This window comes from Pelodiscus sinensis, chromosome 5 (assembly GCF_049634645.1).
Source record: "Pelodiscus sinensis isolate JC-2024 chromosome 5, ASM4963464v1, whole genome shotgun sequence".
NCBI classification, from domain to species: domain Eukaryota; kingdom Metazoa; phylum Chordata; order Testudines; family Trionychidae; genus Pelodiscus; species Pelodiscus sinensis.
In genome coordinates, this window is record NC_134715.1 from 37603936 (window position 1) to 37623785 (window position 19850).

At 38.6% G+C, this 19850-nt stretch overlaps 1 protein-coding gene and 1 long non-coding RNA gene across 3 annotated transcripts in view; one reads left to right on the plus strand and one right to left on the minus strand.

The window, feature by feature from the left end:
* LOC112546211 (uncharacterized) overlaps positions 1-19850 on the plus strand; it is a 98459-nt gene that overhangs the window by 67047 nt on the left and 11562 nt on the right. Inside the window, exons 4-5 of one of the 2 annotated variants that reach the window (XR_012904103.1) lie at positions 272-782; positions 13057-13115. This is a non-coding gene — a long non-coding RNA (uncharacterized LOC112546211). The remainder of the gene's footprint in view (positions 1-271; positions 783-13056; positions 13116-19850) is intronic. The other variant, XR_003089851.2, reaches the window with a different exon arrangement.
* Positions 6296-14860, minus strand: LOC142829574 (interleukin-21-like). The gene is made up of 5 exons (XM_075929845.1): positions 14561-14860; positions 14401-14436; positions 9897-10040; positions 9344-9421; positions 6296-9224 (listed from the first exon to the last, which is right to left on the minus strand). The coding sequence occupies exons 1-5, from the start codon at positions 14693-14695 to the stop codon at positions 9210-9212; spliced, it is 408 nt and encodes a 135-aa protein (XP_075785960.1). The 5' UTR covers positions 14696-14860; the 3' UTR covers positions 6296-9209.

The window sequence follows — 19850 nt, forward strand, 5'->3', positions numbered from 1 at the left end:
TCCAGAAAAGAATTCAGCACATTTTCGTAACTCTGTTGGCTCTTCTGTGATAACAGAAGGAAAAAGTAATAATCCCTTATTTTTGCCACTTAACAGATAAGACTTAACACGTATAGCGAATAGATGTATTAACTGATAAGGTGTCATTTTAACACATTCCCATTCCTGAACATAACTAAACTTTCAATTTATAGTATTGTGAAAATGTATGGAATTTTTTCCTTATGAATTGTAGCCCATTTGTTTTGTTTTGTTTCCCTTCCCTCTTCAGATGTATAAGATCCTTACTTGGATTGATACTATGTGACTGATCGTGATAAGACTTTTGGAGTCTAGAATTAAAGCAGTACTATTGGTTCACCACGAGTCTCCTGCTGCTTGTGAAGCAATCTGCAGCCAGAACTTATTGTTGTCAGGCGATGTGTAATGTGGTGGAGTAGGCCCTGAGACACCTTGCTGGAGGCCTTGCAGCCCTGCCACGCCCTGTCCCAGAAAAGGGCAGTGGAGTAGGTTCTCCAAGATGCCCAGAATGACTGACTGGGATATAGCCAAATAAAAGTGACTACAGGGAGCAACCATTCAGGAACCAGCAGGGTAGTATAAAAGGAGCTACAAGGCCACTGTGAATGCAGTTGCTTGATGGAACTGGTGGACCATGGACAATGTACCTAGCTGGCTGAAGACTACAGGACCTCGGACAGAGTAGTGCTGGCAGATACTGGATGGAAGCAAGAAGGAGCTCCGGGTTGGCTGCTAGGACTCAATCACGATGAGGCTCTGAGGTAAGTGTGAAGAGTGTGCTGGGGCTATGGGAAAGTAGTCCAGGGAATTGTAGCAGTGATACAGTTTATATAAACGGGTGTCGTGGAGGGCATCTGTCCAAAGAGTCCCTGGGCTTGCATCTCTCCTGCCCCCATTAGCCACTGGAGAAGTGGCCTTGACTTTTGATTCACCCCAGAAAAGGGAACTGAACACTTTTAGTAGCCTAGCAGAAAAGCTGGGGCTGGAAAAGCCCCGAGAAGGTGAAGACCTTACCTACAGGGAGGAAGGTCTGGGACTTCCCTCTGTAGCAGAGCAGGAACCCTTTGAGAGAACCCAGAAGAAGATGAGAGACTATTTGAATCAGAGTACAGGCAGTCCCCGGGTTACGTACAAGATAGGGACTATAGGTTTGTTCTTAAGTTGAATTTGTACGTAACTCGGAACTGGCTCCAGATTCAGCCGCTGCTGCTGAAACTGACCAGGGCTGACTACAGGAAGCCTGAGGCAGAGTTGCTCTGCCCCCAGCTTCCTGGAATCAGCCACTGATCAGTTTCAACAGCAGCTGAATCTGGAGCCTGGGACATAACAGCTGGAGCGCTGCCGGGTAGATCCCCCCAGGACCAACCCGGCAGCACTCCAGCTGCTCTACCCCAGGCGTCCACAACAAAAGCCTGGTCTGCTGGGGGGGGTGCACTAGCAGCGGCCCCCCCCCCCAGCAGACCAGGGATACCCGGAGCAAAGCCACGGAGGCGGCGGGGTTCCGCGCCTCCAAGGCTTTGCTCCGGGTGTCCCTGGTCCGCTGGGGGGGGTCCCCAGCAGACCAGGGACACCCAGAGGAAAGCCGCAGAGGCAGGGGGGTCCCGTGCCTCTGCAGCTTTGCTCCGGGTGTTCCTGGTCTGCTGGGAGGGGTCCCCAGCAGACCAGGGACACCCCAAGCAAAGCTGCAGAGGCGACGGGACCCCGCCGCCTCTGCAGCTTTGCTCAGGGTGTCCCTGGTCTTCTGGGGACCCCCCCAGCAGACCAGGGAGACCCGGAGCAGCTTTTCTCGGCCCGGAGGACGCGGTGGCGGGACCACTGTGTGTCTGGGTGGTCCCGCCAGCCGCGAGTTCCGGGGCGAGAAAAGCCCCGTTCGTAAGTGCGGATCCAACATAAGTCGGATCCGCGTAACTCGGGGACTGCCTGTACTGCATCAGGCCCTGATAGAGGGGTGAGATGAGTGATAACGATGCAAATAAAGGACATAACAGAGGGCACTGCAAGAAGCCTCTGCTGGACTTGTACCCTGGAAGAGTTTTGCTTTTTATTTCACATACAGACTGCCAAGTAGCTGAAGACTCACGACAACTCAGAAAGTGCAGGCACGTACAGTTAGACAAAGGGGCCCTTGTGAATGACGACTGCCAGCCCATTACATGATGCGTGTCTCCTTTTGCAAATTTCAGTGCTGCAGATGCTGCTATATGGCATTTACACATTTTTCTTGTTTCTCCTTACACTTACACCAGTTTTACTTCAGTATAACTCCATTGACTTCAATGGTATTACCACCAATTTAATTGTGAGGAAAAGGCAGCCTGTTTCTCTCTGGAAAATACTTGCCAAAATACTCCTACTTAGTATTAACATGTCTCAATCCCCAAATGTCCTATAAGAATTCTTTTTAGTATCACATTGCTTTTTGAATTTTCTCATTTCTTTCTCCATCATCATCTTGTAGACTATGTACGATCACGATCGTGGTCTCCCATGATGTGATGTTATTTGAAATGGGCAACTGCCTGCAGTCACTACATCTAGGCTACCTAACAAAAGAAAAGATTCATGCAATCTTCACTGAGAGACTGACTCACTTGCTTACAGCAGGTCTTCAATATTCAGCAAGCAGTATGCCTCCAGGCTGCAGAATTGCCTTTCCTTTGTCCCTTTTGTTCAGTATTTTCCAAGACACAAACTGTTAAGTGTTGCCATTTTCTTTTCTCTTTTCTATTACTCAGCAAAATTTTGGCAGTAAGTCCAAAGAATACATTAAGAACATTCTGAGCTTGGTCATAGCACTGCACTGGGAGCAGCTGGAAGCTACTACAGCAGCTGTCATAGGCTACTCCTCCCTATATGGCCCCAGTGTATTACATGGGCCAGGAGCAGAGAGAGAGTCAGACAGGGCTCTTCACTTCTGTTAAACCTCCAGAATCTGGCCCCAGTGATCCCAGTCACCATTAATACATTAATATTTGTATTACCATACACCTTGTGGGCTAGGGATGTTAAATTTTGTTTAATCAGCTAATTAAACAAAACTAGCCCCACTGCAGCTCTGCCTTGAAAATGTAGTAAGAGCTGCCAGGTTCTTTTTAAAGGCAGAGGTGCAGCATCTGGGACCAGACACAAGCTGGGACACCTGATTCCCATCTCAAAGCCAGTCGCCTGCTGCCTCTGCCTCCCCTACCCCTCCACGGACACAGTGCTGGGGGGAACTGGCATTTAAGCCAGCTCCCCTCAGCACCAGCTCCTGCTTGCCCCCTTCCTGCGTCTGGTAAAGGCAACACATGGGGGCGGGGAGGGGGAAGCAACTAGTCAAATAGTCACTCGATTAGCTGCTTAGATCCCTAATGTGGGCTCCAGTTATGGCCCAAGACTCCATTATGCTAGGCACAATAAAAACACGAAGCTGGTCCCTGCCCCAGGGAGCTCCCAATCTAAGTATAAGATATGAAATGGATATAGGCAGATGGTGGTAGACTAGGAAAAATGCGACAGTATGGGTCAGTGTAATAGGTAGTGATCTGAGCACAGCAGCATAGTAATTGCAGTCAACTTTTTGGTAGGCATCAGAGCAAAAGTCAGAGCCAACCTAGACTCTCTAACTGCCCTGTGGAATGTGAACATGACTCCAGGAGCCCGTCTCAGACATACCTTTTCCCCTATAACTTAATGTGGGACAGGAGCCCCCTGAAGTGAGGAGGATAGAGGTAGGCCAGGCTGAATTCTTCACCGCCCTCTCCCCTGGACTCAGTTGTTCATCTTGCTCACATTCTCAGGAGCTCTATGATTACCTCTGTGGAGCTAGGAAATAATTCTGCTCCAGAGTAGATTGGACACTGAGGTTTTTCCGTTTCCTCGGCAGAGTGTGCGTGGGTTGTTATCAGGATTGTATGGGTATGTCTCACTTAACCATTTCCCTGCTGTTGTGAGGGCCTCAGCCATGGATGCAACTTTTGCCCTCTTATTCTCTGTGGCACATAATACAGGTTGGATTTCCCTGGTCTGCCACCCTCGCAACCTGACCGGTCCTGATAAAGCGGATTTGCTGGACCAGAGGAGGTCACTCCTCTCCTGGCCTGTGCTAAAATGCTGTCCCCCTTCTCCTCCTCCCCCTAACTCTCTCTCCCTGCTAGGGCTCCAGCCTGCCCTGCTGCTGCGTGACCAGCCATCGCTCCCTGGGCTGGAACACACCAGCTCCCACTGGCCCCACCGCTGCCAGGGCTGGAGCTGTGCATCCAGGACTGGAATTCCCTGGCTGCTGCTGGGGCCGGAGATGCGTGGCTGCTGCTACTCCCGTGCTACTGGCCAGCTGCTGGGACCTGATTTCCCTGCTGTGGCGCCGCTCCGCCCCCTCAACACACAGCTTCCAGCTGAGTTGTCCCCTCCCCCTTGCCATGCTCCTGCCCTCTGGCCTAAGTTCTCTGTGGCACATAATACAGGTTGGTCTCTGGTCCAAGATCAGCTGTAGTCCTGCTGAACCACGGATATTACTGGACCAGAGAGTTCTGGTGAAGGGAGGTACAACCTGTAGTCTACTCTCCTGTGAGCAAAAATACTTCAGTCTTGTTTGCATTATTGAGTTTGGTGTTCAGGTAGTGTTGGTGGCCTGTGATAGAAGGGAGGTCAGACTAAATGGTCATCTAGTAGTCCCTTTCAACTCTGTGCTTTTATCTCCCCCCTCAAAGATACCAGCCATCTCCTGCCACCAATTAATATAGTTAGCCCTGTTGCACAGGAGTTAGCATTCTGTGCTGCAGTCCTGAAAGCTAAGGATTCAAACACTGATAATTCAAAGTGTGGTATTGTTAATCACACATCATAGGATCTGTTTTTTCTTTTTCTTTATGAACAGCCCCCCAAAAACTAACCACCCAAACTAGAAAATTACCCTTTTTAAAAAACATTAAAAACATTAATTAGGTTACAAAGCCAAATTTTCTGTTCATGCCACCTCAGTTCAGCGTGTGTGTGTGTGTGTGTGTGTGTGTTACGATCGTTGTTAATTCCCCGGAGGCCCATACTATTATTTCAGTGCTCAGCTTCATTCCAGTGCCCAGGATGGAATTCAGATTCCACGGGCATCCATGTGGCATTTCTTGGCTTTTGAGTGCTTGATTAAGCAATCTCAATAAATAATTTTAACACAGCTTGTGTCTACCTCTATTTGCATGTGCGGGTGTGCACATACACACGTATCTGTTTTATTACCTCTGAATTGTATTTAATTTAGTGTATGCTTCTCAGGTATTATAACATGAGGATGGATCTTTCAGACATGTTCCAGGTTGAGACATATCCTTTCTCCTCTCTCGCTATTGTGTTGGGGCTCTGTGTAAACTGATCAGTCCCTCCTTTTTATCCTCCTTTATCTTTAGATGTGTGATTAAATTAAGAAGAAATAAAAAATACTGCATTACATAGTAAGATAAAAAGGAGGGACCGATCAGTTTTCACAAGACTTTTTAAATCTCTGAGGTACCTTACATTTACAATCCTTCCTTTTCCTAATCTTCTTTCCATCCTCTCCAATATAACGAGGAGAAAGAAAGATTCAAAAAGAAACCTTGTAGACAACAGTGTTATGCCAAGTTAATAGATGAAGCCTTAAGAGCTCATTCAGTTTTGGGTGGTTTTTATGATGGATAAAAAAGCCATGTAAGAGTTGTTTTGTTTTAGAAAATCAACACCTAGCTAATCTGAAAGACAACAGTGCCTCGAGCCAGATTAGTGTCACTGCTTCATTGCTGCAATAAATTGAGTCAAATGCTCTAAGTACATAGTGCTATGAATGTAAAAAACAATGGTAGTATTGGCAGTCAACAGATCTGATATACCAGAGCATACGTGAACAACTTATCTGATAGGGCGAGGAAGGCATTTCTCCTAATGTGTGCAATGGACAATTAATTCTGTAAAATTGAGGAAGTTGGTGGTTTTCTTTTCTTGAATGCATGGGGTACTGATCATTTACTCAGGCATGATACTCAGCTGGATAAATCAGTGTCCTAATCTAATATGGTAAATCCTGTGACCACATAAGTTAAATAACAGCCTCTATTAGATGCCTCACCTTGACCAACGGAAGTAATGTACACATGCCACAAGTTTTTAGTAGATGACAAGACACAGGTATATCAGCTTAGCAGTATTTAATGTGTTATGCTTTTTAAATAAATTTGATGATTTGATATATAAATATACAACATAGTTCTCAGTATCAGCTTTTCATTAATAGGCAATAAATAATCATTAAATTAAAACAGACAATTGATATAAAAAATAGAAACTCTTCTGAAAACATAACTGCTATACAGGAGTTACAGTCCATGCTAAAACACATAGAGGTGTCTGAAAAAGACACCTATTACTAAATTATAAATAAGTTGTTAATCCTCCCTAGGAGGTAATGAGCCTCTGTGACTTGCTGTATGCACTCAGTTATAGGAACTTTCAACCTGTCTTTGCAGTAAATGGTGCTGCAAAGGCTGTTAATATACACACAGTTAAGTTTATAAATGTGACTCTGTTCAGACTGGCTACATAGCTCAGAAGCTTCGAAGATCAACTCTTCCTACATCTTAACTTCTTCATGGGATTTCTTCTTTTTTTTTCTTCTGCTCACAGTGCCAGAAAAGAGAACCCACATTTATCCTGAACACTGATTTGCTCCTTGTTGTTTTGTTCTTCCAAGTTTAGGATTCAAATAATTCATCCTAGTCTAGCATACTCCATTTCACAAATTCTGGTGGGAATTGTAAATGTATATTAACCTGCCCTACTTCTTCTGTGACCCTTTGATCAATGACTTTTGAGGGGAGCACAAGCCTGAGTATTAAATAAATAAATGACACAAAGTAAAAGGCTACAAAAACTAGGATTCTTAAAATAAATTGTGCACAACTTAAGCTTTTTAAATAGTCGTCTTAACCATTGGCCTGCGAGGTGGAAACATAGTGGAAACTTCTCTTTAAGAGTGAAATTCATTCTTTGTAAAGTAGTTCACATGAGGCATATGTGCCACTTAAATTCTACTTACAGTTTATTTTGAGGGCTTTTAAATATAATTTAAGTAGTTCATAGTCCTTGTGCTGGAACTGCACAGAAGTGAATTTTACCCTGAAATCAGGTTTCATTGTATATAATGTAGTAACTCATTATTCCTAGGCATTTCTTGATAGTACTACCCAGTAGCTTATTAATTCTTCATGGTGGTAAATAGTTACTTTTTTTAATGTGTCCTTTATTATAGTTTACTAAGATATTTTTAAAAGGATCATAAAGTGATAAAAATATATCCTTTTAAATGTTTTATAATAAATTAAGTACAATTTAAATTCAGCTACTGTGTTAGCTACTTAATTTGAAAAATGGAGCAACTCATCCAAAGCACATACAGGTACAGTGCTTACCATCCTGCACATTCTCCCACATAACAAGAACATATCCTATTTCATTGCAGGCGGGAATCACTGATTAGCTTATGACATTCTGGTAAAAATTTCTGCTCTAGAGCAGTCTTGCAAAACTGCCATAAATTGTACTGCCCAAGAACAAAATCTATTTGCCCACAATTTCACCTTGACTATTGATGAATATGGAAAATACATTATTTTTCTGGCCCATCCAAACAAATTATTCTCCCCATGAAAGTCGGCAAGTAGAATTTTGTAGGGATGCTCTAGAGTATTGATTGCACAGTTGAAAGCGCACAGCAAATTACTGGAAAAAGCATTTACAATTTTTTTAACTATACACTTTGAGTGAATATTAAACCCATCCTTAAATCAATGAGATTTATGTTGATGGACAGCTTTTTGGCCTTAATTTCTGAGCCTAGTATAATTTAGTAAAAGAAGAACTTGTTTCAGGTGAAATACAGTGTTACTAGAGGAGCTCTAAAATATGAGTGAATTCTCTTAAATTTCTTTTAAAAATAAAAAATAAATATCAGTGGATATTTAGGGATTTAATAACTGTCTTAAATATTTTCCAGTTATCTGGAGAATATTTGTCCTCATTGTATTTAACTGTAATAGTTGCAAATCTTTCAGCTTCCACAATTCCTTAGCATATTGATTACTAGTAAGTCAGTTAAAGGACTTGTGCATGCATAGATAAACTAATGGAGACTGGAATAAAGGGATAATCAAGGGCATTTAAATGTTGTTAGCTACCATTAAGTTTTAGAATATTAATATTAATATTCAGGCAGTTAAATTGAATCCCTGATTTAGAAGATGGAATTACTTCAGAGAACATAAGTTTTCTGAAATAAAGCAAAAATATCTACATCAAATTAAAATGTCATCAGTCAAAAAGCAGTGAGGACACAAGGGCAACTTTATCCTTTTGTTTAACAATCATTTTCCCTATTCTGATATATGTATTTGAAATAATGCACGTTTCAGAAAGATGCAGGGCACTTGTAAGTGGGAATACTGGAAGATTCTTTGCTCACCAATTTCTTTTTACCAGAGCTTATTGTGACAGTGAGATAAATACATTTGTGTCTTTGCTACCTCTCTCCTAATACCTAATTCTACAGTCATTTTTCAATAGGGTTGTAAATGTATTTCCAGTAATTTTAAGATGAGTACAAAAACATTAGTCTCTATGAAATATGCATATTTCAATAGGTACTTTTGATCAAAGTAAAATACGGAATATTTTTGGCACTTGATTGATAAAATGTTCCAAATACTGTATCCATAAATGAAATTGTGTGGGATAATGAAGATAAACAAATTGGTCCAGATAACATCAGAATCAGACTCTTGCGAGATTTCAGAAATTCTGATTAGTTTTTCTGCTGTGCCTTTTTTTTTTTTCTTTTTTCTTTTTAAAGTTTCAAATAAGTCTGCTTCTTCATTTCATTTGGAAGAAAAAACGAGGCTTACACCCATGGAATTTCTAAACCAACTAAAATTTGGAAATATTTGAAATCTCATGAGAGAACCTTTTCCAGAAACGTTTTGAGCATAACTTCTAATATGAAGGGTGACTCAGATAAGCTCTCAGTAACTATCAAATTCATCTAAGCATTTTGAGGAAGGCCTAACACAAATGCATCCCCCACATAATGTTCAATTCACAATATTTACATTTTCATTGTTGTCTTACATAATATAGTGTCAGTTTTAAATAGAGGATGTCCGGTAGTCTTCATTTCTATTCTGTCCTAATCGTTAAGCCTTGATTTGCTGTAAAAACAAAATATTAACAATTATTTAAAATAAAAGATATCAAAATGGTCTAAAAACCAGACAAAATGAAAGACAAAGCCAGAAATGTATGATGAATAATAATGAATGTTGCTTACCTCCTGTAGCAGTGATATAAAGCTATTCAAAAATTTTGTGGGCGCTTCTTTAGCATAAGAGTAACATGGAGAACAATTCTGGAAGACAAAGAAAAGGGCTTTTTATCGGACATGTTGCATTTGAAAAATGTGTCATAACAAATACTTTGAAATAAATTGAGAAAATTGAAAATATGTGATTCATTAAATGTGGGTAAGTAGTTTTGTTTCCTTTTAACAGATGTGAAAACTGAGGTACAGGAAGATTAGGTAATAGCAAAGTGAAGGAATGGCAGTCAAGTAGCACCTACAGCCATTGATTCCTATTCTTACATTAATCAGGACAACTTGACCTCCGTATTTCACACTTCCCATTATTTAGCTATGTATGAGCAGTTGATTAGTAGGACCAGAATGAGTGTGATCCTAGATGGAAGTACTACAAATATTTACATTTTTAACTCTTAGTATAACTTAAAAAAAAGCATCTGTTCTTTCACCAAGCTTTAGTTAGAGTACAGTAAACTTCAAAATATTGTTCAATTAAGTTAGCAAATATGTCAAACAGTCTTACCATATCAGTAGTGGTGTCATTATTGATTGGTCTCTGCAACTTCTTAATCATGTATTGAAAATTATGTTGTGATTGTTTGTTTGCTGGTTGCAAGTGTAAGCTTGCCTTCTGGAAGCAGTTGATAGGAGAAGAGAGGCATTTACTCTGAAAGAGAAATATTGCAAGTAATTAAATTATTGCCAGAAATTTCTAGAAAGTAAACTAATGCTTTATACATTTGCTTGATTTTTCTGATTGCACATGCATTGTTCTTTCCTAACAAATCACTGAGCTTTAACTCATATTTTTGTTTAAAGTGTGTTTATTTTATTTTTATTTATACACATCCACTATAAAAGAGGCTGTATCCTTTACTCTCTAGCTTCTCCTTGACAAATTTTAAATATATATTTTTAAAATAGACAATTCTTAAAATCTCTTTCGCCATTACTCAACACATTGACAAAACAAGAATTTAATCCAGAAATTAATCTTACTACATTTCAATTGTTGCTTTTGTTTTTTTGTTTTTGTTTTTCGCTTGGGTTTTTTTGTTGTTGTTGTTGTTTCGGTTTTGGTTTTGGTTTTTTGGTTTTGGTTTTGACAGGCCTAAGTTCAAATGTTTTCTTCTCACAGATAATGAACGTCCCACTGAAATGTTTTATTTTGTATACATTTTGATCCTCTATTCTATTTTTAACACATTTAATAATACTTAGAATTTACATTAGATTTATACTTTCAGAGCACTGTACAAATCTTAAGTATCCCCATTTAAAAGGTGATGGAAATGGAGATGGAGAAATTAAGTGCACTCCTTAAGGGCACTGCTGGGAGTTTGGGGAAAAGAAGGGATAAGAATTCAGGGAATTCTGGCTCCGATTAATTTCATCCTATTAAATCACAGTGCTACTATTTCACTTTTAAACTCAGATGCACCTTAAACCATAGGACATACAGTATATATCATCAAGCAACAATTGTATCTACTCTTAAGAAAATTATCTCATTTTTCTTTTGGATTTTTGTCCCATGGCATAAATTTTCTTTTACACACTTCTTATACCCAGAGCAAAAATGGCCTAGTGCCCCCTCCTCCTAACTCATGTTGCGGTGGTAATTGTATTAAAACTGGTAGCATGACACTTTGACCCATCCAGAATCTCTCATCCTGTGCAGTGATCATTTTCCTTCCTTTGCATAGCTGTGGAAACTACTAGTGAAACTAACTACTCAGTGGAGAGAGATCAGCATTGTTTACTGTAGCCAATTTCTAACCTGCTTTGCACTTTCCAAAGAAGAAAAAACTGAGAAATGTTGCTTATGCACATCAAGAAAGAGATAAAACCGTCATATTTGTTTTGCATACCAACTGCTACCCAAACTCCATCTCATCCGGTATATCAAGTGTTGATGCAATTTTTTTCGCGCAAGGACAAGATGATGTTCTTACTGTGTATTTCTTATAGAAATTTTTTTAACAGAAACCCTTTGTCAGTCAGAGATAGCATTATATTTTCCTTAAAAACCACATATTCATGTTTGTCTCAAGCTTCTTACTGTAACCAGTCTAACTTACTGGAAAAAAATTCATTTTAAAGAGCTCAATTTTCCAGATGAAACTGAAAACATTTTCTGTCTCATCTGTGATGAGCTGAGAAACCAGCAATTCTCATATAACACATAGGCACAGCTTTTTTTTTTTTTTTTTTTTTTTTTTTTTTTTTTTTTTGCTGACTTAGCCTATCTACAGGTAATTGTTAACAGTCAAAGAAACAATATGATTCTGCCTGCAGACTGTTCGTGCACAGCTGAGAATAACAATTAATAGATGTTAGTTTGTCCAAAGTCATGGGAAGCTGGTGATTTCTGAGAACGGGTAGGCAGATGTGTAAAGCTGCCATATCAGAAGTATTTTACAGCAATGGGTAAAGGGTATTTTACGTCTGACTCAGAATAATGTTGCTGCTTGCCCCGACAAATCTCCACTTCCTGAGCTAGGAGCCATAGTGCCAGAGTCTCAACTAGTGCAAATCAGCGTAGTGCCACTGGTTTCAGTAGAAACAACAAGGAGTTCTGGGGCACCTTAAAGACTAACAGATGTATATGCCTACATAAATCTGTTAGTCTTTAAGGTTCCACTGGTCTTCTCCTTTTTTCAGATACAGACTAACACAGCTACCCCTCTGAGACTTGGGTTCAGTAGCGTTATCATGTCTATTGTTACTAGCTAAGGATCTGACCACATTCCTTTTTGCAGTTGAACCAATTTTAAGATTATCATCTCAACTTCCGTATATTTCCTTCTGTCTGTTGATGTAGTCTTATTTCTTAAACTTGTCCTCGCCCATTGCTGTTTTAACATTTAAATAGTGAACACACAAGGAATTGTGTGGGGTTGATTTGGGGCTAACACTCAGTCCACTCACAGGAAGCTCCAAGGAAGTCAAAACCGACAGTGACAAACCACTGAATTTTGGGTCATGTATAAGGCAATCTTCTTCCTGTGTGTACAAGGGCAAATTCAGCCCTGATATAAGGATGTACAGTTTCATTGATTTCAGGTTAATTGCACTTCACGTGCCCCTGACTGTCTCACATTTAATGTTATGGCTAAACTGTTTGAAAAGTTTGTAATTCAATCAATACAAGTTTACCACCGATGAAAGACCACTTGCATAACTACAAGAATTCAGTGCAATCCTTAGCATTTGAGAACCTGACTGACAGTGAAGTAAGATTGCTTTTAAGACCTTTATCTGTGCACTAACGGTTTGCGGCAGTGACATGTTTCATGTGTTATGATTAATGAAATCAACGGATATGTTCAGTTCTCGTAGAATCAGACCCTAGAACTGTCCTTTTGAGTAGTAAGTGAAGTGCCATCTCTCTTCCTGAGCTCGGTTGACAGCGTTGTTTTGAAAAAGTTATGATTAAGCAATTAGTCACTAGCTGTAGTTGCTTCATTTCTGGGATAGTGGCAGGTTTATCTCAGTAACAATATAGCTAATCGTACAATTCTTTTCACTTTGACATGAAAATTTAGACATTCAAAGAAATTTTAAAAATCCCCAACAATTCAAATATAGTAGGATTTTGCATTGCATGAATTCCCAGCAGTGACATAGAGTAGTCCGCGTGGGTTCTGCATGCTTATACATTTTTTTTCTTTTCTGGCAAGTAACAAAAAGAAACCAACTAAAGACCATGAGGAGTGTAACCAAAGCCGTGCTAAACAAGGTGAGTTTTTCCTCTATTTTCTTCGGCAGTACGTTTACAAAACCGAAAACAAATCGTGATTCAATTTATGCATGCTTTGGTGAATCACCAGGCCTAATAATCATCTTTTATATCTTAGTCAGAATATTGTTTTAAGTTTTCCGAAATACTTGCTATTGCTTACATTTTTATGTTCTAGTTAAAGCTAACGCAGCTGATAGTATAATTAAATAAGTACATGTTGGGTTTAGAACTTAATTCTGCATTGATGAATGTCAGAAGACAGCACAAATGGATTTCATTCCCCTTCAAAATTTTTGAGTTGTGTAGACTTATTTTTTATTTACATTTAATTTTATTACATGTCCTGCAGTGTGACACTTTCTACTGCGTGCAGGCATTTTCTGACTAACTTAAATGTTGTTCTTGTGTATAATGTCAGTTCACAGAACTGTACAGTGTAAATATACATACTGAAATGAGACTGCACAATGTCTTACTTTTGTTATATTAATGCAAGGCATAATATAAAGAAAATTTAGTCCAATGGATTATAATAATTTTATCCTCTCTTTTTGCCTGGAAATGTAGTCCTTTCTCATATACACATAGACTGTAAGGTGAGAAGGGACCATCATGATCATCTAGTCTGGCCTCCTTCACAAAGCAAGCCACAGAATCTCACCCACCCATTTCTAGAAGAGACCCCTAATCTCTGGCTGAGTTACTGGGGTACTCAAAAAATTATTTAAACATGAGTAGTTGCACAAAAGTCAGTAGAACTAATCATGAGAAAATTCTGCAAGGGCCTGTATTTCCATTTTTGATACTTGACTTTTTTATCAAGTTCCTGATTCTGCAAGGTACTGAGAACTTTCAATTCCTAATGCAGCTGATGTAAATTGAAGGTGTCTAGGATCTTTACAGAACTGAGTCCTTGAAGAGTAATATTGATTATCAAGCAGTTGTGTGAATGTGTGCTACTAGAACTAAGTTTCAAGTAAAAGGAATACATCCAGATACTATTGCAATGGATGCTTTAGAAATATACATATTGTACAAGTAATAATAAAAGAGTACTAAAGCATACTGTAATATTAATCTGGTATTTAGAACACAGAAATAATAAGCAACTTCTATTTAAAGTATTTTCTGTTTTTTAATCTAGTTTTAATAGTTTAAAATCTAGTAATTAGTGTATGTACCAAGATGTGTTTCAGAAAAATGCAGTTGTTATTTTTAATGAGAATGAACCTGTTGAAAAGACATGCAGTATATTTGGAAGGAAATGTTAAAGAAATCTTACCACAGTGTCTTCTGATATAGGCAGAGGTTCAACTTCCTAGAATAAAAAAATTAGTATTTTTAGTATCTAAATATTTCTCCAAGTAGGTTTATTCTCAACAATATATACTGAGAAGAATTTTATAGACCGATTTTAATATTGCCACAAATATTAGGCTTACCTTAACTTTCACACTTTGTTTTAATAGAGTGACTGTCTTTACAAGCTCCCTGTATCTTAGCCCTGTAGGTGCAGCTGCACTCAGCAGCATACTGGAACAGAAGAAAATCAGACAGAAAGTGATCATCCTCTCCATATTGATGGGTTTAGTTTTAAAATATGCCCAGAGTAGAGTAAATGATATCCAAGAAGTAAGCTTCACTTCAACTGTGCTCAGGTACACTGCATACCTACCTATTTATTGATCCTTACTGGAGATGAAAACCCACCCATTTCAGCTTGGAAAGCTTTGTAGAATGGATTAATGAGTAACCCTTTTTTCTTTTCCACTGGCTAGGTGTATGTGTGTGAGTTAGTGCGTAGGGGGCAGGGATTGATGGAGTGAATAAAAATATGCCCCATCTGCACATTGGACAGGAAAAAAAAAGAGAAAAGGTGAATTCCCATTTTCACTTTGAGTCAAGAAATGAACACAGTAAATAATAGGTACTTAGAAACCACAAGCCTAAGTAAACAAAGATGCTGCATTTTTTTTTCTCTGACAGTTTCTTACCTGTCCTATTGCACAAATGTGTGTTTGTAATAACACTATAGCAATGAGTAAAGTGCCAGCATTCACTTCTATCAATGACACTTTTAATACACACTCACTCACTCTTACCCTAGCTTGTTTGTAATTCCTACAGAGAGTGTTAATTTCCTCTGTTTCTTGAAGAATACCATCTTTTTCAGATGTTAGAATTATTTTGGCTTTTCAAAATAAGGAGGCATGGCTTGGTTTCTGAGGCTGAAAGTATCAGTTCATCTGAGCTAGCTGAAGAATGTTGTAATTAATAAATTAGCTTCATAAGTGTTGCCAAGTATTTTAATTACACCCTAGAAAGTATATGCACTGTGCAGTGATAGCCAGTATAAGTCTCTGATCCTGCAGTGTGCTCCAGGCAGATAGTCCTCTGTGCCTGTGAAGAACCGCATCGAAATCCAGAGTCCACCAACATGGAATATATTTCAGGATCAGGACCTAACATGCCATCAATTCCATAAAAGTTTCTTGTTGGACAACAGCAACACAGGGATCCCCTTTACACATTGCAGATGCATTCATTATATTATGGGAATACAGGTCATGATTCTGTTGTCGAGGCTGAGTTTAATTTCGCAATTAAAGCAAACAATTTGTTGTGCATGAAGGATACTGTAGCATTTATTTGATTATAGAATGAATTTTCTTATCACTTACAAGTAAATAGGTTACAGTAGTTAGTTTGAACTAAAATAAATTAAAATTGAACCTTTAAGAAATTTAGCACTCTGTTAGACCCAGATATTTATTTATTTATTTATTTATTTTGCTCATGAATGACTTAATTATGAAGTAAGGCAGAGTTTCAAACTTTTCACATAGTAAAAGTTCATTACAATCCGGGGAAACGGAAATGTATTTAGGATTTATGTCTGTGTTCTTATTTTTTTATTCTCCATAACTGAGAGTTTCTTCTTTAGTAGTGGGTGATGAATAATGTTCTGTTACACAGAATTTCAAGAATTTCCTACTTTCTAAATGATTATCTCCTGTTGTTTTCAAAGGGAATGAAGCTAAATGTGCCCTTGTCACAGATACTTTATTTCAAAATAGCCATTGCCTGCCAAAGGGTGCAGATCCTGTAATGTACAAACTGCTACACCTGTGTGGAGTTCCACTAACTTCAGTGGAGTTAGTTGTATACACAGGAATTCCCTTATTCATTACAAATGCTATGCTAAGGCCACAATTAGACTACAATAGGAGGGGGTCATCATCTGCTCTGGGAGCAATTTGCTTTACACCCATTGTTCCCAAGAGTGACAAATCATAAAGAGAAGAAAAATGCTAGTGTCTGAAAATCAGTTAAATCTGAAATGAAAACACTATTATGCAGCAGTTATTGTATGACGTTACTACAGGGCAGAGTTAAGGTTAATTCAAAAGCCCAAATAAATCTTAACCTTTTAATTTCCTGAGTCTGTACAATTGTTTTGGGCTAATTTCAAGATCACTGTAACATTTTTATCCTTCAGTTAATCATATGTATTCAACCTTAACTCGTTTGATAAAAATGTACTGTGTGTGTGTGTGTGTGTGTGTGTGTGTGTGTGAGTGTGCGCGCGCGCGCACACATGCGTGCGCACCTTTCTCTCCCTGGCACACACACAGATCAAGTATTCATAGTGATTCTTTTTGATCTGTCTGAACAGAGTTGGTTAAAAAAAACAAAATCACATTGACAAATTCAAAAACATTTTTATGTCTTTGTTTTTTATAGTTTTGATTTTTCATTTTCTGCATTTTTTTAAAAAAGAGTTTAATCATTTTGGAATTTTTCAGAAAGGAAGATTTTAAAGATATATTTTTTATTTTTAACAATTCCTACAAGATGGGCTATATGGCCAATTAATATTGGCAAAACAAAAAAAACCCTGAAAAACAAAACTTAAAAAATAAAAGTTAAATGTATTTCTCAGAATGACCTAGCAGGCAACATTTTTAAATTTAAAGTTCATATGAAAAATGCTGGAAATAATTAACCTCTTCTAAATAAAATATTTTTAAATGTAGCTTGGGATTTTTTTCAATTCAATTTTGACAGTTTTTAAGTGTGTGTGTGTGTGTGTGTGTGTGTGTGTGTGTGTGTGTGCTACTGACACTAAATACCAATTAAAACCAAATTGGAATTTAAAATATAGATAGATAGATTAATTGATTATTAATAACTATTACTAATAACCAAAGTTCATTTATGGAGACTGGCAGAAGTAAAAAGATTCTAGTTAGAGGGGCTCTATTCTTTTCTCTCAAAGAAAATCCATGGATTAATAATGGGCTGGTTTACATCTACCCCAGAGGTCTGTGTGAAATTCTAGAAGGTTATGTTTTTCCACTTCAGCAGTTCAGTGCGTCTGTGAATCTACTGGGATAGATGGTGAGACGGTTTAGGCTGCAGTACTATCATAATACAGATGATACTTAGGTCTGTGTTTCCTTTTTAATGAATTGGATATTCAGTTTCTTTGTTCTACCAGTGCCAGGTTAAAATTGCATTTTAGACTAGAGTAAGTTGGAGCTCATTCCTGACACTAGTGATGCTGTTGGGATGGGTGTAGAATGAACCTCTGGAAAAGATGCCTTCTGTGGTTGTGGGGTTTGGGGAGGTTTTTCATGGAGGGCCACATGTTGTGGTCTGCTTGTCCATCAGCTGCTCTAGAATTTATAGATAACAGTAATAAAGAAAGCTTTTTAAATCTTCATTGTCATATTTAACCATGCCATTGTTAGACACTTGTCAATTTTCCATGTGGTTATATTATAGCAGTGTGTTTGGTATGGAGTTATACTTAAAGACCTCTCAATCTTCAGCTAATGCAGAATGTGAATGCCCACTTATTTTTGTTGCTCTGCTCCATACATTACATTGATGCATCAGAAACAGTACTGTCCACTGGTATGTTTGTGGGTGTAATTCCAGTTGTTAGTTTTTTGTGATCTGTTGTAAAGCCCCACACGTGTATGTCCAGGGGCATATAACTAGAAAAGCCATAGAATTTCACACCTATTTATCTTACAAACATATCATGTTATTCCATAATTTTTAAAATAGTATAGTCATTCTAAATGTAGTGGTAGTACCATACCAAACATGAGCAAAATTGATTGTGTATAACAAAATTATTTTAAATTTTCTTTTTCAGTGAGGAGTAGCTTCCTGGAAAATGTCAACTTCAGCTTGATATTTCAGTCCTTTTATGAGTTATGCATGTACAAAGGCTCCAATTCAAAGTCTTTGGAAAATGATGGAAAGATTCCCATTGACTTCATTAAACCTTGAATTAGGCCCAATTTAGTGCTTTTAAATCTGAATATATCTTGAAATGGGCAAATGGAACCAAAACACAAACACAAGAAATCTTTGCCAGTGTGGGCTGGAACAATGAAAACATTTTACTAAAACAACACTTCTGATAGAAATTCTCACTGAAGGAAACAAAATAAAACATCTCTCTCTATGTAGGATGTTATTATGTAGTGGTTCTTCAGCTAAAGGTCTGGGGGCCCCTGGAGGGCCACAGTAGGTGTCAGGGGGTCTGCCAAGCAGGGCTGGTCTTAGATTTGCTGGGGCCCAAGGCAGAAAGCTGAAGCTCCGCCATATGGGACTGAAGCCTGGGGCCCTGAGTCCCCACTATCCAGGGCTGAAGCCAAAGCTAAGCAGCTCACCTTTGTGAGGCCCTCTGTGTCATCCAGCTCTAGGCAATTGCCCTGCTTGCTACCCATTATCATGCACCCTGGCTTTTATATCCAAAAAAGCACAGTGTGCCATGGACTTCTTATAGCCTGTTGGATAGGCTTCAGAAAGAAAAAGGTTGAGAATCCTGTTACAAGCACTTATGTGACCCTAATGAGATCTCAGTAATGGCTCTTGCAACAGTGAACAGGTTATTTAGCATAGCATTTAATAGTAAAACCAAATCAGAAACATCCAAGATGCTGGAGTGCTATACATTTTTCCATTCTCCTTCCTCAGTCACAGTGGAAATAACATTTGGTTCAGTTAGTGAAGAAATTTCTGAAACATGCTGTTAATCCCAAAACAGGTTTAGGAGCCTGGAGTCTAAATGCAATATTCTGGCTACTGCTTGCTGTCTTTTAAGACTGAACATTGTTTTGTGTTGAACACTGTTTCCAGTAGACACGAGTTATAGGACTGAACTTAGAACCAGGCAAGAAATATACTTATAAGTAGTTTTTGTTAATGATGAACTTATTGTATAAATTGAATATTATAGTTATTTTATTTTAGTTGGTGTGGATGAGTTTTGCCCCTTAAAAATTAATCCCTGAAAGGCTGAAATAAATGAAACCTTTGGATGGGCTGTGTAGCTTTAGCAAACTGGTTACTTTAAAGCCTAGCATTGTACTGAAATGAGTGGCTACATTTGGATGGGGTTTTTACCCATCTGACCTTCTCTCAGACTGGCATGTAGCTGTTCTCCGAATTAACATGCTTGGTATTTTCTGAGAGATATCAAACCAAGGGATCAAAACCAGGCCTGTTCACTTGGGGTACATCTACACTTCGCGGCTATTTTGGGATCCAGAGATATCCCGAAATAGCTACCGCACGTCTAAACAAGCCACCCGTTATTTTGAATTATTTTTTGAAATTACTAGAGGTATATTCTGAGTAATAAAACAATAAGATGACCTGACAAGATCACATAATTAAAAGATTTCAAAGAGTAGCCATATCTGGGTGGTT

Bases quoted from the DNA above. Each gene is read 5' to 3' on its own strand.
- LOC142829574 (XM_075929845.1), bottom strand. From the start codon at position 14,695: ATGGAGAGGATGATCACTTTCTGTCTGATTTTCTTCTGTTCCAGTATG. The intron at 14,437-14,560 runs GTAAGCCTAATA...TTTTTATTCTAG, and splicing joins AACAAAGTGTGAAAGTTAAG to GAAGTTGAACCTCTGCCTAT. The intron at 9,422-9,896 runs GTAAGACTGTTT...TTTGTCTTCCAG, and splicing joins ATGACACCACTACTGATATG to AATTGTTCTCCATGTTACTC.